The sequence below is a fragment of the Lepidochelys olivacea genome (genome assembly GCF_965140295.1).
Source record: "Lepidochelys olivacea isolate rLepOli2 genome assembly, chromosome: 1".
NCBI lineage: Eukaryota > Metazoa > Chordata > Testudines > Cheloniidae > Lepidochelys > Lepidochelys olivacea.
Window position 1 is genome coordinate 318,362,772 of NC_140411.1, and position 27,262 is coordinate 318,390,033.

General features: G+C 38.9%; 1 protein-coding gene across 6 annotated transcripts in view; it reads left to right on the forward strand.

The window, feature by feature from the left end:
* BRD1 (bromodomain containing 1) overlaps positions 1–27,262 on the forward strand; it is a 107,213-nt gene that overhangs the window by 21,646 nt on the left and 58,305 nt on the right. For 5 of the 6 annotated variants that reach the window (XM_084616700.1, XM_084616696.1, XM_084616699.1 and 2 more), the window contains exons 3-6: positions 8,486–8,642; positions 23,871–24,002; positions 25,510–25,638; positions 26,557–26,869. In XM_084616700.1, coding sequence (XP_084472826.1) covers positions 8,486–8,642; positions 23,871–24,002; positions 25,510–25,638; positions 26,557–26,869 — 731 coding nt within the window. The remainder of the gene's footprint in view (positions 1–8,485; positions 8,643–23,870; positions 24,003–25,509; positions 25,639–26,556; positions 26,870–27,262) is intronic. The other variant, XM_084616701.1, reaches the window with a different exon arrangement.

The window sequence follows — 27,262 nt, forward strand, 5'->3', positions numbered from 1 at the left end:
AGTATGTCACAGGTTTGGGCCCTACATATTTTAATATTTATCTGGTTCTTTTAGGTTAGTGGTTCTCAAACTGTGGAGCAGTTGCTGCAGTAGAAGAGAACTGGCTGGTCTTATAGTACTGGCTTTCCTTATTTCAAGCTGCTACATCACATCTAAAGGGCAACTAAAAATATGTTATGTTTTCATGTAACTAATTACTGTAGCTGCCATAGTGGTGGTATATAATTGAAACTGAGAGAGGAACTGGCCGACATAATAATGGGGGAGATGTTCTGTGAGATTGCTGTTGGGAGGCCAAGCAGTCCATGAAAACATATTTGAATAAAGAAATTATCCACATTAGAAAAAAACCTGTCCTTTTGCTATATCTACCTAAGCCACAGTCTTTCAAAGACTTTAAAACAATCAATCAAAATCCTTTTCTGGATGCAATTGTTTTCAAGCCAAAATTCACTTATAGCTTAACTTCCCAGTTTGGAAGTTGGAATGTCATGCAGATGGAATATATATATGCAGCTCCCATTTGACAACCGTTAGGTAAATCCCCAACTGAAAAATTATGAGTAAGGACTTCAGTATATCCCAGTTCCACAGTTATAGTAATACTTCGGCTGCAAGCAGAACTGTAAGGCTGTGAAACAAGTATAACAGTTGTGAAAGTGTTTAAACATCTTTGTGGTTTTGGAGTGGAGCCCAGGAAAGGGGAAACCAGCAGGGGGCCTGCCAGGGGAAACTCAAGAAATTAAAAGGTAGCAGTCAGACAAAATAGCTTTAGAAAATAGCCAGTGTGAGGATGGTAGCACGTGCATTTGTGCTTTTGGTTTCTATCTAGAACAACAACTTGGAAGCTCAAAGTCTGGTCCTATTAGACAGGACCAATTATACATGGAGGGCCAATGGAACAGAGCTACTTTCCTTTTACAACTCTCTAAGAAGTAAACAATACAGAAAGGCTTTAGGAATACTGAATTTTGAAGTTTGTTTTTAATCTATAATATACACATTCAGTTCCTCAGGGATGGGATGCCCCATAGTAACGTTAACAAATTTTGCACCCTTGTCAGCAGTCTCAGAAGAGAGGTCAGCAATTGCACAAACGTGGAGACTGACCTGCCTTTCCTGCAGCGATTCTTCCAGATCAGAGCAAAAATTTACATTTATCCTGCACTTTTAATGCCTGCATGAGCACTCTTCCCATTAATCTCCTACCCCAACATTTCTGTGAATCCTGGTCTACACTTGAAACTGTCTTAGTATAGTAATGTTGGTTACAGCTATGATGTCTCTTCTCTTCCCCCTCCCCCCCCCAACAACATTTTTATTAGGATTGTCGATTAATTGTAGTTAACTCGCGATTAACTCAAAAAAAAGTAACTGTGATTAAAAAAATTAATCATGATTAATCACACTGTTAAACAATAGAATAGAAATATTTTTGGATGTTTAACAGTGTGATTAATTTTTTTAATCACTTGACAGCCCTAATTTTTATATCAGTAAAAGTCCTAGTGTGTACACAGTTATACTGGCAAAAAGTGCTTTTGCTGATGTAGCTGGGAACTGATGCAAGGTTATACCAATTAAAGCACTCTTGCTGGTATAAGCTGCATTTACACCAGGAGGGTTTACTGGTATAGCAAACTCCCAGCTTTCCGATGGTGTATACACTGTTTGCTTCTGAAAGAGCTTTAGATTATTACTAGAATTATAATATCTGTGTATAAAAATATTTGTGGGGGGAGTGAATCCCTGAAACTTATTTAAGAAGATTTTATTAAAAATGGCAGTTTAGAAGCTGCAAGAGGTTTGAAATGTTAGCAGTAGTCCTAACCGAGATGGATCAGTGGCAGAAATTTCCTTGTCCAGGAATGGCACTTAAGTACGTGTTTGTGTTTAAGTACGTGTTTGCTGTTACCTTTGATAGCAAATGTCCTGGCTAAGATTGGGGGACACAAATGCTCCAAGAATCCAGTAGTCCCCTGTTGGATTAACAAATACAATTCTTAAACCTGATAAGGATTTTGTGGTTTAGTCTCACCACATCTGATCACACAAGAATCTCAAGCTGTGGTTACTTGGGTATCTTCAAGTTGGTGTAGTTTTGACCCAGATTTTTGACTCAGTTGAATAGGTTTTTCTGTCTCCATGAGAACCATGTCAAAGCAGTTATTTGACTGTATCTTTTACTGTGTTGCTTATCAGCTTAGTATGGTCTTAAAGCCTATCCCATATCAGAAAAGTCTGTTGTGGCAGCCAGCCTCTGATTTTTCCTCAGGGTAGTCAGTCCTTTTCCTTCCCCATGGGCCACACTTCCCCCTCTATCCAGGAGATTTGCAAAGCAGCCGGATTTCTACATGCTTGCTTAGCAGTATTGCTTTTATTTAAAGTAACATTTTCAAGTGCATCTAAGTTACATATAATTAGTCATTAAATGTCACTGGGACTTAGGACCCTAAATTGCTTTAGCACTTGAAAATGTTACCCTTAGCTTCCAGATAATCTGGCTTGTCTGTCGGAGATACAGGACCTCTTTTTAGGCCCAAGCTTTTGTAACTTTAGCTTTTAGTTTTGGAATTTCCCTTTTTTTTTTTTTTTTTCTTTTTAAGAACTGTCTCATTCTTTATATTAACAAAAAAACAAAATATATGCCGGTATCTTATACCTCTACTAAAAAAAGTAATTTTTGATAGTCATGTACAAAATCAAACAAACACCTTTTCTGCAGTTGCTACTGCTTGTTGCAATATTTTGTTTTATTCAAACATCCTTAGAGTGTTTTACTCTAGATGGATGTACATTTGTTATAATATCTTACCAAAGAGAAAGTAAAAATGTTTCCATTCACTCTTACACTCCTTCCCCCAGAGATGAGGTTTCTGTAACCCTTTATTATTTTACCTCCCACTCAGAAGGGAACTGTGGTTAGAGCCTTGTAAAGCTTTTGCGTTCCGTTGCAGGGACTGAAATAAAACAGCACTTGTTTGCATGAATAGCTTTAGAATTTTGTGCGTTCCCATCTCATTTGCATGCAATAGTAGGCCTAAAAAGTTGGGGATCTATTTTGATTATCTTCAGAAAACAGTGGTTACAGATAAATTAATAATCTTCAGCGCGTCAAAAGTGGTCTAGACTTGGATAGAGGTCTGACACTGAGAAATTAAATTACTTGCTAAACTGGTTACCACTGGCAGTGGGTGAAACTACTTCTTCTTTTAGTAGGGTCACTATGTGCGCTCCACTTTGGGTACATATGACCCTCTCAAGCCCTTGATTGGAGATTTTTCTATTAGCAGTGTCTGTTTGACCCACACATGTGCTCTACCCAACCTTCTGCTGCAGTCCAAGGGTATATAGGGCTGCATAGGTGTATAGGGCTACATTTGTTCCTTCTCTACCACTTTGGCCTGAGACAGAGCTCTAAGGGATCCAACTCTTTTTCCCCCCCTTCTCTCTCCCCTTTTTTTTTTTTTTAAAAGATTATTTGGCTTGGGTTAGTAGGCCTGGCTTGCCAGGTTTCAAATGCTGCTCTCTTGTTGGGAGGCTCTCACGATCAACAACAGCCACTCTGAGTGCATCAGTTGCTTGGAGGAATTCCATATCTCCCAAAAGTGTAACTTTGTCCTGGCTCTAAAATCTAGAGCTTGGAGGAACTGGGAGACCAAACTGAAGCTGCTGCTGATGGAGCATTCCCTTTGACCATTCCAGGTCAGGATACCCCCATGTATGTCTGTCTCCGAACGGGTTCAGTGACCCTCCAACTTCAACTGAGAAGGGAAAGATCCTTGCCCCCGTCAGGGATGGTGGGATTAGTCCTGGGTACCATCTCTCCTATATGGGTCTTCCCAGTTTCCATATTGAGTTCCTTGCGCAGTATATTAGCAGCAGTTTGCCAGACCTCCGGCTTCACTACACCAGGAAACTAGGGTCACACAGTCTTCTCCAGCAAACCCCCAACACAAGGAGACCTTTGAGGAACAGGAAGCTAGGGCGGAAAAGAGTCTTCTCCTTCCGATTTTGTCTTCATTGCCTGACGAGACAGTCACACTTCTGCCACCTTTGATGGCCGATGATTTCCGTCAATTATAGGACCTTGCAAAGAGGGTTACAGACACCATTCAGATACCACTGGAGGAGGTTAAAGACTCACATCACAAGCTCCTGGACATTTTGCAGTCAGTGACACCTACCCAGATTGTGTTGCCTATTAATGAAGTGCTCCTGGATCCAGCAAAGACTGTTTGGCAAACTCCTGCCACCGTACTACCAACTTGTAAACTGGCATATAAGAAATATTATGTCGTCCCATGGGGACTCCGAATTTTTGTTTTCCCACACCCAAACTAATTCCCTGGTGGTGGATGCTGCAGACAGGCACGGTAGACATTATTACTCTAGGTCTGCTCCTTATGCCAAGGACCAGAAAAGGTAAAACCTTCATGATGGGAGGCCTCCTCATCCAGGACCTTCAGATTTCAGATCGCAAACTATCAGGCAACAATGGCCAAGTATGACTACATGAATTACAACAAATTTGCATCCTTTATTGTACATCTTCGACAGGAGCATAGAAAACAATTCCAGGTCCTCATTAAGTAGAATTTTTAGCCAAAATCTCTGTCCAAGTGTCCTTGGGTGCCGTGGACCCCAAGAAATGAAATGTAGAACTGGAAGGGACCTTGATAGGTCATCTAATCCAATCTCCTGCATTGAGGTAGGACTGAGTATTATCTATTCTAGACCGTCCCTGACAGGTTTTTTGGCTAACCTGTTTTTAAAAACCGCTAATGACAGAGATGCCACAACCTCCCTAGATAATTTGTTGCAATGCTTAGCTACTCTTACAGTTAGGAAGCTTTCCTGATGTCTAACCTAAATCCCCCTTTCTGAAATGTAAGGCCTTTACTACTTCTCTTGTCCTTGGTAGTTAAGGAGAACAATTTATCATCTTCATCTTTATAACAACCATTTACATATTGAAGTCCCCACTCAGTCTTCTCCAGACTGAACAAACCAGTTTTTTTGAATCTTTCCTCATAAGTCATGTTTTCCAATAATTTTTGTTCTCCTTTGGACTTTCTTCAGTTTGTCTATATCTTTCCAGAAGTGTGATATCCAGAACTGGACACAGTACTCAAGTTGAGGCCTTATCAGTGCTGAGTAGAGTGGAAGAATTACTACTTGTCTTGCACTCATGTGCAGGGTGTCGTGGCTACAGTTGTCGAGATTCCTGAGAGAGTCTCAGAATGTGATTGAGGATCTCTCATTTGATGATCAGAAGCTTTGCTTGGGAGCTATGGATGGGTCCATGCAAAAACTGAAGGACTCCAGGGCCACGTTGAGGTCTCTGGATATATACACCCCTACAAACGAGGAGATTTAGCAGGTCTCAGACTGCCCAGAGATTGCACTCAAGTCAGTACTTTTGTTTTCACAGAGCCACTGAACCTGCTAGAAAAAGACAGATTCCAGAGAAAAAGAACTTCCTACCCTCCTTCACTAGTACCCAGTCATTATCAAAACAATAATTTTGACAGATTGGTTGAGGGCTCGACTTCTTCCTCACCTCTAGTTTGCAAGCTGCAACCATTTGTCTCCTTCACCACTTCAGGAGACTACCCTTCCCATTTCCAATAGGCCTGGCAGCATAATACAACAGGTCATGGATGTTATAACATCGGGGTACACCATCCATTTCACATCCCTCCACATCCATCCCCCTTCTCCATCCTTCTTCAGGGACCCCTCTCACCAGACTGTATTAAGTCAAGAGGTACACTCCCTCCTTTGTTTAGGAGCAATAGAACCAGTCCCATCCCCTCAGGGGAAAGGGTTTTACTCCCTTTTATCATGCCAAAGAAGGCTGGAGAGTGGAGACCTATCTTAGATCTAAGATGACTGAACAAATTTGTAAAGTCTGAAAAGTTCCAGATGGTGGTTCTGGCACACGTCAGATACCTGTGCTTCACCATGGGCTGGGATCATTTTCATTACTGAGTACTCATGATCTGGTATAGTGCGCTATTATCCTTTGGGGAGGCAAAACACGAGCTTCATTGTAGCAAGCAGTAACACACCAGAGGTCCATCTCAGCAGTCCCTTGAAGAGATTGTGGACCCCTTTGATCTTCCTACGTTGGCGACAAAGACTAGGTGGTTTCAAAATTGTTTGGTCCTGTCTAGATCTCTTTCCAGCCCCAAGGGTGTTCACGAAGGGTTTAGCAGGATTGGCTGCTTATCTTTGTAAGAAGCAATTTTAGTTTTCCCATATCTCGACAACTGGTTACATAAGGGCCAATTTTATGAAGCCATACTAACTTACACCCAGGTCTCTCCCTCTTCCAGGAGTTGGGTCTCCAACTAAACGTAAAGAAGTCCAAGTTAGTCCCGGTACAGAGAATACAATTCCTTGGGACATATTTGGATTTTTTGGCAGCCAGGGACTTCCTTCTCACAGACAGATTAACAACTTTGAATCTGGTTTGGACAATTCAGGGAAGCCCTAGTACTATAGTAAGGAATGGCTTACAGCTCCTGGGTCATGTGGCAGCTTGCACCTTCATGACCAAGAATGCAGGATTACACCTTGGCTACTTTCAAGGCTGGTTCATGAAGTCCTATTCCTCAACCAGAGTTAAGTTGGATAAACAGGTCACAGTTCCCTGCCAGGTGGGGAACTCCATGGATTGGTGGAAAGATCAGCACAAAGTCTGTGCAGGTGTCTTTTTCATCTGCCCAGTTCCAACAATAATTGTGACAATGGACACATCACTGTTAGATTGGGAGCATCCTATTCGATTCATCTACCTGTATTTTTTCCCTAAACCACATAAATCTCGGCAGGGGACTTTTCTTCATATGTTAGATGTACCATGGGCATCGGCCTTTTATCTGGATAGGACCAAACAATTTTGGAAATCACCTAGACTCTGTCTCCAATGCAGAAAGTTCAGAGAGGTCCACAATCTCTTCAGAGGACTGTTGAGATGGATCTGTGGGTGTATTACTGCTTTCTACAATGCAGCTGGTGTTTTGCCTCTGCAAATGATTATAGGACGCTACCAGATCACAAGCAACTTTCACGGTGCTACTCAGAAACATTTCAGTGTCTGAGATATGCAGCGCTGCTACATGGGCTTCAGTACATACATTTTCTAAATTGTGCGTTGGTCCATCAGAGCTGGTGCGGAACTTGGTTCTGTTGTATGATCTTCAGTCCTGGTCTTGATTCTGATTCCATGTGAGGATGCTGTTGGGGAGTCACCTGAAGTGGAGCACCCACAGGGACGCTACTCATAGAAGAAGAAAAGGTTTCTCACCTTGTGCAGTAACTGTGGTTCTTTGAGGTGTGTGTCCCTGTCGGTGCTCCACTACTCACCCTCCTTCCCCTCTGCTTTGGACTGTTCTTGCTGGATGTTTGACTAGAGAAGGAACTGAGGGTGGTTCACCCACACAGCCCTAGATACTCTTGTGGCACAGGGTTGTCTAGAGCGCATGTGCAGGCCAAACAGACACTGCTAATGGAAAATCTCTGATCAAGGGCTCGAGAGGCACATGCGTACCTGAAGTGGAGCAGAAGGTGAGTAACCTGTTTTTACATTTATAAACTTTTTTGTAAATACATGACATGGATTATCCACTAAGAAATTAATAACTTTTTTAGTTTAAGACTACTGAACTGAACGAAATAGATCATGTTCTCTTTTAAGAATCTTTTAAAATATTTTTTTTTTTACCTTTAGAAAGTGTCCCATAATTGCTATTTGATGACCCAGTCTTGCAGCTCCTGTTTACATACGTTCCATTGAGGCTGTGTGTGCACAACTATGGCATCAGTGTTCTGATGTTTTAATTTTCATATTGCTTTTTTCTTCGGAAAAGTCTCTCTTCTAGGCACTTAAGAAAAAACAAATCTAGAGGAGGGTTTTTTTGACATATTTTAATATCTAAGGTGCATTTTAAATGTTTAGAAAAAGCTAAAAATCCATCTTCTTTTTTAAAAAATAAACTAAACATAAAATAGTAAGTAATGAACGCACAAAACATTCATCTGAAAATTTGTATAGGGCTTTATGGCCCTGAAAATTAATTACAGGGGTTTAGGATTAAGTGTCAACATTTTTTAAAAAAAAAATTCTACTGCTGAGATTTTACTGTCAGATCTAATCTGAGATCATTTTTTATGCCTGGGTTAGTAACTCATGAAAATTTACACATCTTCATATATTAGTATCATAATTTGTAATTTGATAGAAACTAAAATGTTGAGTAGTTGCTGTTAAAGGTTTTATTTATTTTAGCAATCAGATAAAATTGCACCAAGAGCAATATAGTCCAAAGAGATTTTATAATAAATGTTAGTGCAATATTGTTGTAGTACACAAAATATCTTGATAGAAATGAAAATTTTGATATTTAATTTCCATAACCAAAAACATGTTTGATGCTTTGCTGCAAAAATTAAACTTTCAGTTTTTCCACGTTTTTAGATTAAATAAAATTATGAATCAGGTGGCCATTCAACGGAAGAAGCAGTTTGTTGAAAGAGTACACAGTTACTGGTTACTTAAAAGACTGTCTAGGAATGGTGTTCCTCTGTTGAGAAGGCTGCAGTCCAGTTTACAGTCACAAAGAAACATACAACAGGTACGTAGCACACTTTTTACTCAAAACACAGATTTCAAGTCTTTTAATTTAATTTCATTTTGTAAAGAAAACACAAGAAAAATTTCTAGGAAACTAGCTTTGAATAAAATTTGATTTTCCTTTAAATTATCATCTGATGGATAATGTCCTCTGAATTCTAATTTAAGATCATTTAGTCTTGACAAATATTTTTTAGGCCTCATTAGATTACAAAAATATTTTTTTGTATTTATCTTGGGTATGTTGTAGCAGGGAAATACTGTTCGCCAAATTCTTCGTACATCATCTATAATAATATTCAGGTTATTGTATCCCACTCATTATCAGGGTCTGAGTGTTTTACACCTATGGTACACTAATAAAGACCCAAAAATGCATTTTTTATTTTAAGATCCATTGGAAACACATGAAGCAAATTCAGTGGTTGCCAAATGGAAAAGAAAATAAGGAAAGCTTTTGGAGGTATATTTTACAAATGGGGGAAGGCAGGGTTATCTAGTGATTAGAGCAGTGGATTGGCATTCAGGAGACAATTCAGATTCATTCTCCAGCTCTGCTACTGCACTGCTGGGTGGCCTTGGCCAAGTCACTTCCCCTCATTGTACCTCAGTTCCTGATTTGTAATTGGGGATAATGATACTGATGTTCTCTGTAAAGTGATTTGAGATGTACGGGGATGAAAAATGCTATGTAAAATCAAGATGATATAAACATGACCTGAAACTTTTTTTAAATCCCAAAGGCTTTCTCCTGCTCCTGGTGTTTGGTGGCAGCAGAATTAAGCCATAAACAGTCCAGGGTGAAATTCCCCCCAATGCAGAGAACCCAGCAGAGATCGATGTACCATTTCAATACTCCTAAAACCATTTTATGATGCCTTAAGTGGGACTAAAATTATACAAAGGCCTTGTACTGGCTTTTTGCACATTGCACCCTAGCAAAATCACATTTAGGTTGACTTAAAATTATAAATATATTTAGAAAATGAAGTACATGAAAAACAAAAGAAAAAAATATTATCCTTTGCCATCCAATTTCAGGGTCTTAATCAGGAGTAGGAAGCAACTTGTACTTTGTTTCAGGGGTTTGTGAGGTCGTCATCTCCTGTGCAAATAACACATAACCCTGACCTTGGGTCTTGACGTGCTTAAAAATGTGTCTAATTTTAAGTCCTTAGTAGATTCTATAAATGAGTTAACGCCCCAATCCTGCAATCTGAATCATGAGGGCAGAGCCTTCCCCCACTCTGATTCAGGATGGTTCACGCAGTGCAGATTTCAGCCTGCATGGATAAAAATGCAGGAGTTTTTTGGTCTTTTTTAAAAAGAGCTGAGAATATATGTGACTGTTTCTTTCAGTTTGTGCTCTTACTTAAAAGTGAGCCCCATAATTAGTTATAAAGTAGTCTTTACTTTTAAAGCTGTGCTCTTTTCATGAAGAACTCTTTATCAGAAGAGTTTTGTGTAATTTTATATTGTCATTTAAATTATGATTATATAAAAAAACAAAGTGAAAATTTCCCTCAGTGCATCAAGAACACTGTTTATACTGTACTATTATTTGCTAATATATCACTCGCTGGTAGCCTGACTTGGGGGGGTTCATGATCATTGTTGCTTTGTCACTTCCTTTGTTCTTCTCTTTGTCCCTTTCTCCCCTTCTCACATTTCTTCTCTCTTTTTCTTTTATGAAAACCCCATTGATGCAGATTGTGACATCCAAAGTAGTTATTTATAGAGGTAACATAGCTGATTGATAAGACTGACAAATTCTCTGCTAGAATAGACATTGGATATAAATCAGCCAGTCATTTATCTTTCTCCTCTCTTCTTACTTCCCCATTCTGGTGGTGTAGAATTTTTTTAATGTGTAATTTTGATTTTTTTAAATATCTTAGATTTTGAATTTTTGATGTTCTACACAACTAGGTACTGATCCTGCACCACTGAAGTCAATGGGTGAAGGATCAAGCTCCTATAGAAGACTATTTGAATAATGTCTCACTAATCTAAATTGGGTCAGAAATTGAATAGCTCATTGCACTATAAAACAGATAAACTGTACAACTATAAAAGTCTTGTGTAATCTTCTAGTTTTAAATACTAGAAATTCCAGCTTAGAAGACATAATGTTACACATTAATGAAGTATTTGCAACTAAAAAAATCCCCCATTTTAAAGTGACTTCAGTGGGAGCTATGTGTGTGCCCAGCATGTCTAAAAATCAGGACAATTGCTTAAGTATGGACATAAGGCTTTTTAGGCTTCTGTTTCTGAAAAAGTTGGTCCCATTAATTGGTGGATGGGAAAGAAAACACAAAATAATTCTGCTTTTGGGATGATGTCTCGAATCATACATTTTAAAACTTCGTAATATTTAACAGTGAATAATTTAAATTAATTGGCAAGTACTACATAGTACTCCTGGGGGAATTCTGCACCATTGAGCAATGCAGAATTTGTGTAGAATTAATGTTCTGCACAGAATTTCATTTTTCCTGGCAGAATTGGTATTGCAGAGCTGCTGGCCATCGCTAGGGGCCACTGGACCCATCAGAGTCTGACTCTCCAGCTCGCAAATACAGGACACTGCTGGGGAGAAGGAGAGGGGGAGCTGGAGGTTTCCAGGCAGCTGCAGTTCCCAGCATGTCCTGAAGGAAGAATGTGGTGTGCAGGAAACTCTGTACAACCCTGGCACCCAGCATCAGGCTGTTTCTCTCTCTGGATCCCTGGGCTCTGGGCAGTAGGGGCTGTGGGTAGCTGTGCTTTGGGGGTAGAGGGTGTCTGGGCTGGGAGGGGCACCCCACAGCTGGGTTCTGGGGAGGGAGGGATGTGGGTGTCTGGGCTGCAGAGTGCTCCGCAGCAGGCTCTGCTCTGGGGGAGAGGGGGTGTGTGTGTGTGTGTGTGTGTCTGAGGCTGGAGTGGCAGAGTTTTGCCCCAAGATGGTGCCCAGCAGGCAAGTGTGACACACCCATTCTGAGACACCCAATGGAGAAAGAGGAACTGGGTTGTCATAAGGGTTTCTTTAACTCTACTCCTGGAGGAATCTTTTTTGTTGTCTGTATAGTTACAGACATACTTACTGACAGGCATTTTGAAATAATTTACCAAAATAATTGTAACTGGTGTGATTATATTGTGTTGTTTTGACAAATAAAATATGCAGAACTTTGCAGAATTTTAAAATATTATGCGCAGACTTTTTAATCTTTTGTCACAGAATTTCCGCAGGAGTAATATAATGGAATTTTAATGGCAGGATGAAAGCACTCTATATTGGCACTCCAATTGTATCAACAACTATAGTTTAGATTGTTGAAGTGTTTTCATTTTAAACCCCTCTTCTGACTCACTTTCAAAAACTTTTGCTTGCTAAACTGAAATTCTGCAGAACTGAGAAATTCTGTGCCTTTCTCCAAAGGTGAGTGTGTAGTTGATTGGTTTTTTTTTTTTTTTTTTTTTTTTTTTGAGCTTAATGAAAACATGGTTCAGCCATTCTTGACTAAGAATTCTGTGTGTGGGGGGGGAGGGGAGAACATATCCACTTTACAAAAAATGGGTGTATTGGAACAGCTTGCTGAAAATGTAACAGTGAACTCCGGATGCTTATGTTCAAAATTTTAAAGTCAAATATTAGAAAATATTGGCGTGATTTAATATAATGGATTAATCTTAATGAGTCACTTCTCTTTTAAAATGTGCTCAAATATTAGGTCAATCAACAGATTGCTACAGCCTAAAGAGATTTAACTGAAATAAAGATGTATACTAAACATACGTTTTTAAAACTTGATTTGTAACCCTTGAACAGCGACCCTTTAGCTTGCCTGTCTGGCAGTATTAAACACTTTTTGCTACAGCTGCTTTTTTACTTTTAAGTTGTGCAGGTTGTACTTTAAGTATTTAACAAGCAACTTCAGATACCACAATGTATGTATCCTTTTAAGCATCTAAATGTCAATACATACTGCTCTTTATAATAATTTGGTATAAAAAAATTTTTAAATAGGTTTGGTGTTTCCTGCATTGTTGTGAGTTGTTTCTGTAGTTTAGGATTAACCAATAAAGATAAAATCTCAGTGTAATAAAATTTCATAATAGGATTTTTTAAGATTTAATCTGAAAATAAATTCCACAAACAAGAACCCTAATTAGAAACTGAGATTGGTTGTACGTAAGCTGTTTCAACTGAAGAGGCCATTGGTCCATTTTAGTTAATGCCCAACAAATGAGAATGAGAACTTTTTACACTTTCTTTTCATTTCGCCTTAGGGAGTAGCTGCCTCATACAAACAGATTGTGAAATATATTTGGTAGATGATGAGCCTCCAATTGTTTTGAAATGAAATAGAAAGATTGAAGTTTTATTTGTTCCTTATTTCTTCAGACTCAAAAGTAACTCCTTCAAAAGAGGGTTATAATATTTTCAAGTGTCAGTTTTATTTATGCACCTGTAAGGTTGGAGGAGAAATTACAAACATTTTAAAGTTGTTTAAAATGATTTTCCTAGATTGAAAGTACCTAGTATAGAAGAGGACTAATAATAGAAACCTGAATATAATGTTCTTTTTCAAATAGTGTCCCTGTGGATGCTCAGCTTCAGCTGTGCCTGTGCCTTTGATCAGAGATTTTTGGTAGCAGTCCCTGTATGGCCTAGTCATATATCCCACACCTTTCTGGGCACTGTGCTGAGGCTGTATGGGTCTGCAGAAGGCAAACCACTCTGTCCCTTCTCATCTACCTTTGGCCCAAGACAGAGTCTATGGACTTGTTCGCTAATATTTAGCTTTTTCTCAATCTCTTATTGTTACTTACCTTAGTGTTATGGTTGTTGGAACAATTGTTACCCTTGTTTTTTCTAACCCCTCCCAAAAAAACCAGCAACCCACCACACACAACTTTATATTCATAGAGATAGTTATATAGATTTCCCCTTCTAAGGGTTACCTTGTCATTCGTTTTGCTCTGGAATGTTGAGCTCCCTGAGATTCAAGAGATGTCTCTCCTGTCGTCAGGCTATTTCAGTAAGTAACAGACACTCCCAGTTCCTCCGTTGTCTGGGTAATATTCATTTCCTCAGGAAGTGCAAGATCTGCACTTCCTTCAAGGGTAGATCCCGAAAATATAGAGAAATAAAGTTTAAACTCCTAATCATGGAGCAAGCTTTATGTCCAGCTTTGGATCCAGGAGCAGGGGGACCCCCTGTGCATAGACTGCCCAGTACAGCTAGTGCTGTCCCCACATGGACATCTTGGTCACTGGACGCTGGTAGAGACGTAGGTGGTACTGCAACACTGAGTACATCTACAGGACCAAAGTCCTCATCTACATCTGCCTCTAAGCCGAAAGAGGTAAGGATAAACGGCCAAGAAGGCCACGGAAACTTCAGGTCCCAAGGGGAGTTCCATGCAGGCTCCGCGTGAGGCTAGCACAGCAAAGGCATAGAGGAGTCAGTACTCTAAGACAGACTCAGTACTGAGTTTGGATACCAGTACCCAGAGCGGCAAAGACAAGACTGAAAAGATCAAGCCCATCCCTGAACAGTACGTGGAACTGAGAACAAGAAAATCAGTGGTATCAAAGACTGCTCACCTACCTATAGTACTAAGCGTTCCATACAAGCAGCATTAGTATCGAAGCTGTTCTCCACAGGTTCCCACTTGGTCCAGTCTTTGATACCATCAGTAATGCAAAGATTTAGGTACCCTAAGGTTCTAATAATGTCTTCTGAGCCAGTCCCCCCCTCTGTTATCGAGTGCTTGGTGTTTGTCAATATCAGGACTCTCTTGGTCAATGACTCCTTTATGACCTAGGGCACCACGTTCCCCCTCATCTCTTCTTCAAGCCAAACAACTGCCCCCCCCCCTTAGAATATGCGGGAAAGGACTCATCACACTCTCAAATTTTGGTACAGGTTCCCCTGCCTATTCTAGAACAGATCACTTTCCTTTCTATACTAGTGTACGAGGACAGACCTCAGATGACACCCACATGGCAGGAACACAGATGGCTACCTCCACCTATACCTTTTGGGCCCCGGAGTGCTGTTGTTGGGGTCCGTGGGCATTGTGTCACCAACAGTTTACATCAAGGTCCTCGCAACACCAGAGAGAACAGAGAAGAGCCCCTTTGCACCACCTATCCCAGAGGAACAGACCTGTGAGGAGCAAGAAGCAAGGGCCAATAAGGAGGTTGCACCTCTTACTAATATTTCTTCCTCCTCTCCTGATGAAACTCTATAACTCCACCATCTTCTGACAGATGAGTTCAGGCATTTTCTTAAACTGATGAAGTAGATTGCTGACATGCTGCAGATTCCCTTAGAGGAGGTTTAGGAGTCCCACCATAAATTTCTAGATATTTTACACACTTGAAAGTCTTTCAAGATTGCCTTTACAGTCAGTGAAGCGCTTGTGGAGCCCATTAAGATGGTTTGGTAAATCTCTGCTATCGCACTGCCTTCCTGCCAGAGAGTAGTTACAAAGTATTATGTTCCAGCTAGGAAATCGGAGTTTCTATTTTCTCGCCCAACTCAAAATTCCATTGTCATGCACACCATTAATGAATGAGGCAGACAATATAACTCAAAGGACCACAGGAGACTCAATCTTTTTGGTCAAATCATATGCTTCAGCCACACTTCAGTGCAGGATAGCAAAACATCAGGCACTCGTGGCCAAATATGACTATATTTAAATGGTGATAAATTCAGTTCTTTTATTGAGCAGCTGCTGGAAGAACATCAGGACCAGTTTAAGTCCATTCTACAGGAAGGTCAGCTCCTGACTAAGAGATCGCTCCAGGCCTCCTTGGATGCAACAGATACTGCAGCATGGTCTATTTCCACTGCAGTAGTCATGAGAAGAGCATCTTGGCTACATCTGTTGGGCTTTCCAAGATAGGTTTAGAGTACTGTCAAAGATATCCCCTTTGGCAGTCACAACCTTGTGAACTTGACAGATACATCTCTCCACACTTTAAAGGACTTGAGAGCCATATTTCAATCCCTAGGGATTTACACTCTTCTCAATAAGAGGAGATTTGGTAGGTCTCTGATACAGGACATGCTCTTTGTGCTAGATATCCTTCTGAATCCCCTGGTGAAGAAACAAAGATACTCAAAAAAACAAACAAACAAAAAAACCCTCCTTCAGTTACAGATACATCTTCTCAGCCATCCGTGTCCCGCACATGACCGTTTTGATGACTTGGTCGAGAATCTCAACCATCCAACCAACAAGGTCTTACAGCTGCAACATCTTATCCTCCTTTTGAATGTTGCCTCTCCCATTTTCAGGATGCATGGGAGCATATATCATCGTACAAATGGGTTTTGGAAATAACATCTGGTTACACTATCCATTTCAAATCTCCTACCCATTCTCCCCCCCTGTTCCTCTTCAAATCAACCTCGAAAAGTCCATTTTGACTCCAGTACAGCATCCAGATTTCATAGGCATATCCCTGGATGCAGTGACAGGCAAAGCATATCTACTGTCCAGCACATTTCTTGCCTTAGCGAATTTCATCTGAAAGATTCAGGGAAGTCCTCAAGCAACACTAAGAGATTGTCTTCAACTGCTAGGGCATGTCCAATATGCGTCTTTTTAGTGCAGCATGCCAGATTACACCTCCAAGGTCTACAGGGACGACTGAATGGTTCGCAAACCAAGTACACAGTCTTGGCAGATTACTCTCTGTTCCGCAATGGGTTCTACAAGCACTCAACTGGTGGAAGGCCTGGAACAGAACTGCACAGGTGTTCCATTCTTGTGGATTCCCCCTACATTAGATGCTTCACTTTTGGGATGGGGGCACATCTGAGACCTCACAATGTACAGGGACAATGGTCATTACAAGAGCAGTTTCTCCACATCAGTCTCTGGAATTGAGAGCCCTCAAAAATGCTTGTCTACACTTCTTTAGCACTAATCAAGTCAAAGTCAGTAAAGATAAATGATCGACAATGTGGCATGCATATCAACCATCACCATCTCTGTGCCAAAGCGATAAAACCCTGAAATTGGTGTATAGCCAGCCACATAGTCATCTCAGCTTCTTACCTCTTAGATATTCAGAACACCATAGCAGATGACTTCAGCAGACATTTTCCTCTAAATTATGAATGGGAACTGAACTCCAGATTCTTCCACAAGGTGTTCTTAGCCTGGGGGTTGATCTGTTTGCCATGGCAGCCGGCACAAAATGCATCAGGTATTGCTCTGGAGGGAGGAGGCCCCAATTTACAGTGGACTCGTTCCTCATCTCATGGACTAAAGGACTTTTCTGTGTGCATCTACCTACATTGTTACTGTTAAAGGTTCTCAGTAAGAAACCAAGATCAATCCAGAGTGACACTGATTGCACCAGTATGGCCAAGACCGGTCTGGTATCTATATATGATCAGACTAATCTCTCACCCTTCAAGGAGGCTTCTGATCAGTCCTCACCTACTGACTCAGGATGCTGGCTGAGCATTTCACCCCAGCCTGCAGATTCTGAGGCTCCAAGCATGGGTCCTCAAAGGTTCTCTGCAATAGAGAGATCCTGTTTGTCAGAGGTACAACATGTTTTATTAAATAGTAGAAAAGAATCTATAAGAAATACTTATCTCCAGGAAAGAAAATATTATCTTTGGTGTAACAGTATTCACAGTTAGCCGACTTGCTCTCCTCTTCACAGGGTATTGGATTACCTACTGGAACTGAAAGCATCAGGACTTTCTTTGAATTCCATTAGGGTTCACTTAGCAGTAACAACTTTTCACACACCTATAGGTTTTTTTTTTCACTCTTAGCTCACCTAACTATTGCAAAATTCCTAAGAGATTTATTGAATATCTCCCCATAAATCACAGATCCTATTCCAAGCAAGGACTTGAACCTAGTTCTTAATTATATCATGAAACACCCTTTTAAGCCACTAGCTATGTGTTCCTTATTAGATTTATCAATGAAGACAGTCTTCCTGATAGCAATCACTTCTGTCCCAAGGGTGGGAGAACTGGGGGACCTTAATGGCAGACCTCGTTTAGGGTATTCACCAGAGAGAAAGTGTCACTACAGGCATATCCAAGTTTTTTAATTTAAAAAAGTAGTTTAATTTAATTTCTAAGGTGTCCTCAGAATTTTATATTAATCAAACCGTTCACCTCCCAGTTTTTTTTTTCCAAAACTGCCAGAAAACCATATTCCAATAGATGTCAGGAGGGGCATTAGCCTTCTACCTAGATACGACCAAACTATTAAAAAGATCTCCGAGAATATTTGTGTCCATTGTTATACAGAAACACAGATTCAGTAATTTTAAAACATAGGTTATCAAAATGGATCTCTGATTATATTAAAATTTGTTGTGACAGAACTCATGTTCAGCCCCCTTCAGGAGTGACAGCACATTCTGGAAGAGCACTACTAACATCTATGGCCTAACTTAAGGATGTACCAGTTGCAGACAGCGGTAGAGCGGCAACGTGGTCGTCTGTTCAGACTTATTTTAATCATTATGTTTTGGTACCTGTGGCAAAATCAGATGCTGCTGTAGGTGGTGCAATTTTGTCTTCTGAATTGGACTCTGGTGCAAACCTTCCACCTCCTTATGCGGTTACTGCTTGGGAGTCACCTGAAGTGCTCTACTACCCACCCTTTTCTCCCTTCTGTCATTTATTTTTAATTGAACAATTCGATGTCCAACAATCAGCAGAAGATTTCATGATTCCTTACGTCTCTTTTGTGATCAATGAAGCGTCATCACATTTTGATGTGGCAGTGACTTTTTGAGGCAGTTAATTACAGTGATAAATTACTTTTTTAAATTTAAAGTTTTACACTCCATACATTTAAACTCTATTTTTTGAATTCACTAGAAGATACCACAGAAACGTCAACATGTTGTAGAAATCAGGGGACCCTGCTGAAGAATTTAATACAGTGTGGCGCACAGTATATAAAGTCCAGATTAATAGCAGGAAATCAGCAAAAATTTAAAATATTTATAAACTTCTAATCAAAAGTAGTAGTAGTGATATAATTTAATTCAGTTCAATGCAAAAATATGCATAACATGATATGGCTGTGAACTTAGTTGGAAAAGTTAAGAAATTTAAAATTTTTGCTTCCTAGGAGAACTGGATTGTGCAGACTTTTGGTGTTGAAACAAATGCAATTACATCGGTTTGGAAAAGAAAAGCACAGGAGAGGTTGCTGATGCCAAAGACTGTTGCTCAGTTGAGGCACATTCAAGTGTGCAGTCTGGCAGTTGTTTACCAGTAATTGCACTGGTAAATTTATTTTAATGTTTATATTATAGGCGGTGCTGTTAATGACACTTACATTTGTATTTCACTGACGTTGATTATGAGTTCCTGTTTTCAATTTCGTATTCGCCCTGCTACACTTCAGTTGTGAGAGCTTAAATCTTCCATGCACATTCTCTGCTTCCTTCCAGTTTTTTTTAGAACTGGATTGATTAAATCTGTTTAAGTCCAATGATCTGTTGATGAGAGATAAGTGTGTATGTGTGTGTGAATACATGCTGGCTCCCAGAGAAATTGAGTTATGCTGATTTAAGTTCTGTGTGTGGACCAGAACTCAGAAAAAATGGTTGTCGTTTCTGAGAATGAAGTTAAGAAAAAAATGGGTAGCTTTTCTAGTTTAAAAATTTTTTTCCTACTATTTTTTGAAGAATTTATGTGCCTCCAAAGTTTGCAGTTGGAACTTCACAAAGGGATGGTTCCAGCATGAGAGAGCTCTCTCTTTTGCTGTCCCAGTGAAAAATCTGACCACATTTGGCCATGTTGTAAGCCTCTGAAAATCACCATTTGCACGTGTTCATCAGAGCTTGTTGGATTGAAGGAGATGTATCTATTTTAACCATTGGAAGAAGGTGTGCTGGATACAAGGAGAAAACCCTGAACTCTTCTACTGACTGGTGTGAACTGTGTACACTCCACAATGTTTAAACATTGTGGAGTGTACACAGAAGAGCCACAAGAATGATTAAAGAATTAGAAAACATGATTTATGGTGATAGACTAAAGGACCTTAATCTGAATAGCTGAGAAGAGAAGGTTAAGGTGTGACTTGACTATAGTGTGAAAGTAGCTATGTGAGGAATACACGTTTAATCTAGCAGAGAAAGGTATAACATTATCTCAGGGCTAGAAGTTGATGCTAGACAAATTCAGACTGGAAATAAGATATGGATTTTTAACTGTGTGCAAAGTTAGCCATTGGAACAATTTCCCATGTGTCGTGGTAGATTCTCCATCACAGGAAATTTAATTCAGATTGGATCTTTTTCTAAAAGATACGCTCTAGTAATTATTTTGGGGTAGTTCTATGGCTTGTGTTATACAGGAGGTCAGACTAGATGATCACAGTAGTCGCTTCTGGCCTTGCAATCTATGAAACTTTATTATAGAACTTAACCTTATAACCCTTGTTTTAACACCAGCAAGTATCACTTCCTCCATTTTACGGATGTGGGGTGTAACTAAGAAGTTACACAAGGTCATGCCTGACTGAGCTGGGAGTAGAACTCAGTGGTCATATTCTGTTAAATGTCACAGGAAGCACAATAGAGAAGGTTTAACTCTGTGAGGGCAAATGTTGCCTTAAGCTACCTGTGTTTCTTCAACAACCTGGGCTGCACTGGGGGCTGGTGTGGCCCCGCTGTCAGTTAGTTCAGCCCTGAAGGAGGCTTTCAGTTATGGTGACATTGCTCATAATGATCCCAAACAGCTAGGTAAAAGGTCCATGGGATTCATTAAGGTTTAAATCCCAGTGATGAACTTCCTTAGAACAAACTCTGTCATCTACTGTTAGGCCCACTGTCCCTTCCTGGACAGTAGAAATACTCCTTGGCCTTTAACACTTTTCAAGACCATGAGGATATTAATCAATTTTTCCTGTTCTAAAAATGATTTTTAGTATTGGTAATTATTTTGACCCAGCAGGTTGGGGAAGTAGAGATTTTTGCAGAGAATGGAATAATTGGTTTTCAGTCAGAATAAGATTATTCAAAGGAGAATCACATCCTTTCTTCCTAAATTTCTCTTTCCTTTCATGTCAGGCAGGACATCTTTTTGTTTTTGCCACAGAAAAGAGATTTTTGGAAAAAAGGAACTCTGGAGATCCATATTTAAGGATGTTGACAGAACAAAAAAATTACGCATATCAGAAAATTTTTTTGTTAGACACTAAAATGAGACCTGAAAGGTATCTCAAATCGCCTTACTCTTCTCCGAGGGTGTAAGTAAATACATATCTAAGACCTAGTCTACATTGATTACATTAAGTTGATGTAAGTTACGTCGCTCAGGGGTGTAAAAAAATGGCCCTCCTCAGCGACACAGCTTACGTCAACTGAACGTGGTGTCAACACTGCACTATCTCCCGCTGCTTTAGCTTCCGCCTCTCGGAGAGCTGGACTAATAAAATCGACGGGAGGGTGCTCTGCCATCAACTTACCATGTCTTCATCAGACCCGCTAAATCAATGCCATTGCATCTATCTCAGCGCCGATTTAGGGGTTTAGCGTGCCCGTGTAGACAAGCCCGAAGAAGCCTATGCTTCTTTGAGGCGTCTTCCTGTCTAGCTGCCATGAGGCCACTTTGTATTAAAAATAAGGTTTCTCTGTTCATCAAGAGAAGGGAGCCTCTACAACACACAAGGCAGTTACCCATTTCTGAGTCTTTTGCAAGCACTCAAGATTTATTTGAGATTCAGATGATGGACCTTTTGGGAACACTAAGAACTAATGCTAGTACAGACCCTGCTAGTAGAGAAATGCTCTTTTTAAAAATTTAGAAATAAAAATTCTCGTTAGTGGGTCTCCTACTTGACCATCAGAGTTCCTATTGGAATAAAGAGGTTGGCTCAAAATTCTCACGTTCAAACTTTATGAAGTTAGTGCTATTTTTCCTTTTTGCTTATATTTGAGTCTGATTCTGTTCTGTGCCTCTTTGCAATTTGGAAAGAGGAACAAACCATTGTTTACAGATTGGCCTGATGAGAGAGAAAAAACAGCTGATAGATGAGAATTCTTAACTTTAGCAGAGGAGTCAGAGAGATTTACATGTCTTGAAATTGTAATTGTAAGCATTTTGATAAATAAACTATATGGCTGTCCTGTTTTACCATAACTTCTGTAAAACAATACATTATTGTGCTGAGATGTTTGTTTTTTTTAAAAAAAATCACAAAATCGCAGACCCATTGGCTCTTGCCACCTCCTTTTTGTCTTCAAGTGACATAACTTAAAAATGACACTAAAGTCTGAAAAAAATCATCTACCCTTGCTACAAAGAACCTATATTAATATTACTAAAATTGAAAGATGAGAGATTATTTCAGTTTGTGCATTTGACAGCTTTTGTGTTGAGCCGTGTTGTATTTTCACGGTTCTCCCAAGCATTTCCCTTGTTTTTATAGATATATATTTCAAATTTAATGAATCCCTGATTTTATTGTTTTTTATTATTTCTATTCTGGAAGCACCTAAAGTGTCCAACTGTGTTTGTAGCCCATTTTGTTAGGCACTGCTAATCATCTAATAGAAGACAGTTCCAGGCAAGTTGACAAAATTTTCAATTAGCTCCAAAATATCTTTGTAAAATCTGATACTCTGTATTCTGTAAGTAGATCATTCTGTTTCCTGATTAAGGTCTAACTTCAGGACTTTCCAGGTGACTTGCTTTTCCTTTTTGAATACCCTGAATAATCTCTTCCTCTTCTTTTGTAACTGTTTGTTTCTTCCATACAGCGTTATCAATATTTTTCCTTCATATTTGTTCAATTATAGCTAAATACTTCATATATTACACAATTAGTCTTTCTAGAGATACTTAGGAGACCTATGTTCACGGGTTCATAAAGCCTATCAATTTGTTTTAATCTGGTTTAATCTTATTATCTATTTGAACTGATTATTTTCTACATATCCTTATCATATATTTTGTTAATTGATCTTCTGTTGAAATTGTTCTTTTGCCTCCTGCAGCTGAAACTTTCAGGGTTCTAATCCATTGAATCTATAGTCAGAATAGCTTTCTAACTTTATCCCTCTTCCAAGTCTAAGGTTTTCCCTCCCTTGCTACCCACTACTGGAGAGTGTGTGGGAGGGTTGATTTTTGTTTCCAATTCTTCAAAGTCACAGCATTCGTGGTGCCCAGTCACCACTACTCCTTAGCTTACAAAAAGGGGTCAGTTGAGATGACAAGAATTGCTTCTTTTACCAGGACTGCTTCTTGCAATGCTTCTAAATCCTGCTGGTCCAGGAGTTTTGGACCCAGATTCATATACTTTTTGGTATCTCAGCTGCCATTTGTTTTCTAAAGTAAATTCATTTTTGTCTTAAAAGTAACCAGATGGGACCAGATGGGGCCATCCTCCCCTCCAGCACTTCCTTGGACCCACAAACATGCAGGGGAGACTGAGTACACTAGGACTCAGGTGGGGCCGCCTTTGCCTCCCATGTGGCCTTGGGGTGGAGGATGGGGACTACAGAGAGGAACCAGCAAGAGACTCCTGCTGGTAGAGGAGAAGCAGCAGAAGTAGGGACCTTTGTTCCTTTGGACATTAGGATAACTTTCTACAGTTTTGACTGGACTTTCTCTGTCATATGCTGATTGGCTGTTTTGCTTCAATCCTCCCCCTCAAACTCTTCAGCTCAGCTTCACACCATACCTAACCCATTCTTCTCCTATGCCCAGTCTTTCTCACCCCACCTTTCCTTCCCTTTTCTTTCTGTTGAGTTTATCCCCTCCTAACCAACAACCGCCCCCACCCCGCCCAATTATGGAACTAAAACATTTGTTGTTGGCACATTGTTCATTCTGCTTGTGTATTCTACCTCCTTTGCCCTCCTTTCTACCTTCTCTGTTTAGATTATAATATCTTCAGGGCAAGGACTGTCTACTACTCTTCGTTTGCACAGTGTGGCCCTGTATTTAGTTGGTCCTTGAGCACTATCATAAAAACATTTATTTAGAATAATAATAGTGTGAAACCGAAAGCAGTCAAACCTTACTCCCAGGTAAGGAATTTAGAAGTAGTAAGGAAATACACTGGCTTGTAAGGGAGCGGGACGTTTGTACCATAATTGTTTTGAATGCAATATTTGAATTGCCAAAAATAGAGAATGGTTTGCTGTTTTTAGAAATAAGTAAAAAATAATTGGCATTTCCTATTATGTTCCAACTTTAGAAACTATGGTTATTTTCTTACAGAGAGAAGATGATGAAGAAATGCAAGCCCTAAAGGAGAAGTTAAAGTACTGGCAAAGGCTGCGCCATGATCTGGAGAGAGCACGTTTGTTGATTGAACTTATACGTAAACGTGAAAAATTAAAAAGAGAACAGGTAAATGGATAACTTCAATTTGGTGAAACTTTGTTGAAGGAAAAAGGAAGATTGCTGATGGATTTCTTTTTTAAAGGAAAAAGACTCTACTGTCTGTCTCATTGATGTTAAACAATAACAAAATCACGCATAGTATAAAGAATTTAGACTGAATTTAGGCCATTATGTTGGGCAGTCCATTATTAAGTAAATTAAAATAGCACCTTTCTACGCATCAGATCTGAAGTAGAGTGTGTGTGTTGCATTTATTCACTTTTGTGTGAAAAATAATTGGTATTTTTAATTCCTATTAATCCTGTAGAGACAACACAGAGGGCAAAGAAGCACAGTGGGAGTAAGGGCCAGTCGTTTACACTTGTATAAACATAATGAAGTCAGTGGCTTTGCCCTAGTGTAAAGGAATGCATAATTTGGCCTGCAGAATCTTCATACTGGTGGTGGTAGGTGAGAAGGAAAGAACACAGCATGACTCTCAGAGCCAAAATTGAGTTTGCAGTGCTGGCACTTACAAAAACCACAATTTAGTTGTAAATGGGGCACATGAGCTCTGGAATCACTCACATATTAAATATGAAACCCCAGGATGACATTTTTCCAAAATTACTTTTCAGAATGTAATTGCACTTTTATTATGAGTTAATATAGTCCATTGGCAATAGTCTTGACTACATACTGAAGTTTAATGCCTTAATATATTAAAAGATAACAAAGTCCTATACATCCCCTTATCAGTCAATTGATGTCTAAAAGGATATCTTTCATATCGAAAGTATCACTGATATTGAAATCAAGATTATTCAGGAAATTGTTGCTTTTAATGTTGAATACTAGAAGTATGTTCTTAAAATATTCTGAAACCACTTTTTATAGAGGATTATTTAAAACTTTCTTTACAGTTATTAAAACAATATATGATTATCCCTATAGGAGGATCAAACCTTTGAAGTAATTAGTGATTTTGATCTTTATAAACAGCTTTTATTTTTTCTGGAAGTTTAAGTAGAACAGACCTTAGGTGTAGAATTGTAATATTTTTACTTTTGGATATCAGTGCTATAAACTCATTTGGCATAGCTTGCATGTGGCACCATGTTTGAGTTTTGCACTGTTTTAAAAAAAATGTATTTTTCTTGGTTTCTCCGATGAAGTGAGCTGTAGCTCACGAAAGCTTATGCTCAAATAAATTTGTTAATCTCTATGATGTCCTCTTTTTCTTATTTTTTTGTATATTTGGTCTTGTTCTATAAAGCCGCTTTTTTTGTAGCCTGTTTTCTTTAGAACTGTTAAATAATTTTTGAAAAATTACTAAATTTAATCTGCACTAGCATTATAATCATTCTCAGATTGAAAGCGCATTCAGATAACTGATAAAATCCCTCCTTGGAAGTGAAGCTGCAAATTCACTTGAATTAGACGCTTTTGAGAGAGAGAAGAAAAGTAATTTGTAGGCACTTCTTCTAGTTGAAAATAACTTACTATTTGGTGTTTTTTATATTTCATTATTCAGATCAAGGTTGAGCAGGTCGCCATGGAGCTCCAGTTGACTCCATTCACTGTACTGTTGCGATCAGTTCTGGACCAGCTGCAGGAAAAGGATTCTGCTCGAATATTTACTCAGCCAGTAAACCTTAAGGAGGTGCCTTTCCAATTAATCTTTTCATCATAGTTCATAGCATGATAGCTGAATTTAATTTTTTTTTATTCAGTTATACTGCAGGATTGGAAATATTTGAAGTAAATTTATTTTACAATATGCAGATTTGAAAATAAGTTCAAATTAAACCCCAGTAGAAGTAGACTGGGAACATGAAAATAGTTCAGTGAGAATTTATGACTTGGTTTTCCTGTTTTTAAAATATTAAATAATTCTGTAGTATTTAGACATAGACCTATATTATAGGAAGACATTTGAAACTCATTTTGCAGTCTAAAATTTAATTTGTTTAAACATAGATGTAAACATGTCGTGGTCATGTTACTTGATGAAGGACGTTGGAAAGGTGTCTTCATTTTTATTTCTGTTTTTCAAATAATCCTAGAAACTACATCTTAAATTATTCTGGAGATGGAAGGTCAACATTTCCCAAAGGAAAACCAAGTTCATATGCGAAACTTGCATGCAAAAAAATACTACTATTTAATCCCTCCACAATCACAAAAATACACTGTTTGATATACATTAATAGCGTTACTTAAGTTTCATTGTCAGTCAGAAGGTTCATGCTCCACTTTTAGAAGTCCACTAACTGATCTGAACAGGCTACCAATATATAAATAAACATGTGGCAGTAAGAGTACTAAGGCCATGATCCTACAGAGATTTATGCCCATGCTAATCTTTACTTTGTGTAATCTCATAATGGGAAAAGTTAAGCATGTGTATAAAACTTTACTGGGTCAGGGCTTCAGATTAGAAACTGGATTCTCTGCTTTCTTTATTTCACAAAATATACTTAAAATTTTAAAAATCTAGATTAGTTCATCACAGTACAATTATTTTATTGTTATATCAGCTGCAAGTTTAAACATCTTCTGTTTTAATATTTATTCGTAGGTTCCAGATTATTTGGATCATATAAAACATCCCATGGATTTATCTACTATGAGAAAACGGTTAGATTCCCAAGGCTATAGAAACCTTAATCAGTTTGAAGAAGATTTTAATCTTATTATAGATAACTGTATGAAATACAATGCGAAGGATACAATATTCTATAGAGCTGCAGTGCGATTAAGAGATCAAGGAGGTGTTGTTCTGAGACAAGCTAGGCGAGATGCTGAGGGGATCGGTTATAATAATGAAACTGGAATGCATTTACCTGAACAGCCTAAACTAGAATCACCCCAGCCTTTCTCCTGGGAAGATGGTAAGAAACTTTCTAAATTACTGTAGCGATCAATTTTCAAGAAATATAATCAAAGCATTAGCTGCATTTTTAAAGTTTAATTTTTAAAATAATTTTTAAAACTGGCACTTTTTTACTGCAGTCAGACTATGTGGTTCTTACACATGTTCAAGTCATACCTGTTTAGTTTACCGACAAAAAGATTTTTTTTTACTATTTTGTAGCACTGTGAATACATCATACCTTTGAAAGATTAAACTGTATTCTCAGTTCTGTCCCATCCATAATCAAGAAAAAACTTTTCAATTGAATTCTGATTCCAGAACATTTAGGCCCAGATTTAACAAGGTTCTTAAGCATGTGCTTAACTTCAGTGCATGAGTCCTTCCATTGAAATATACAAGTTACTTATGT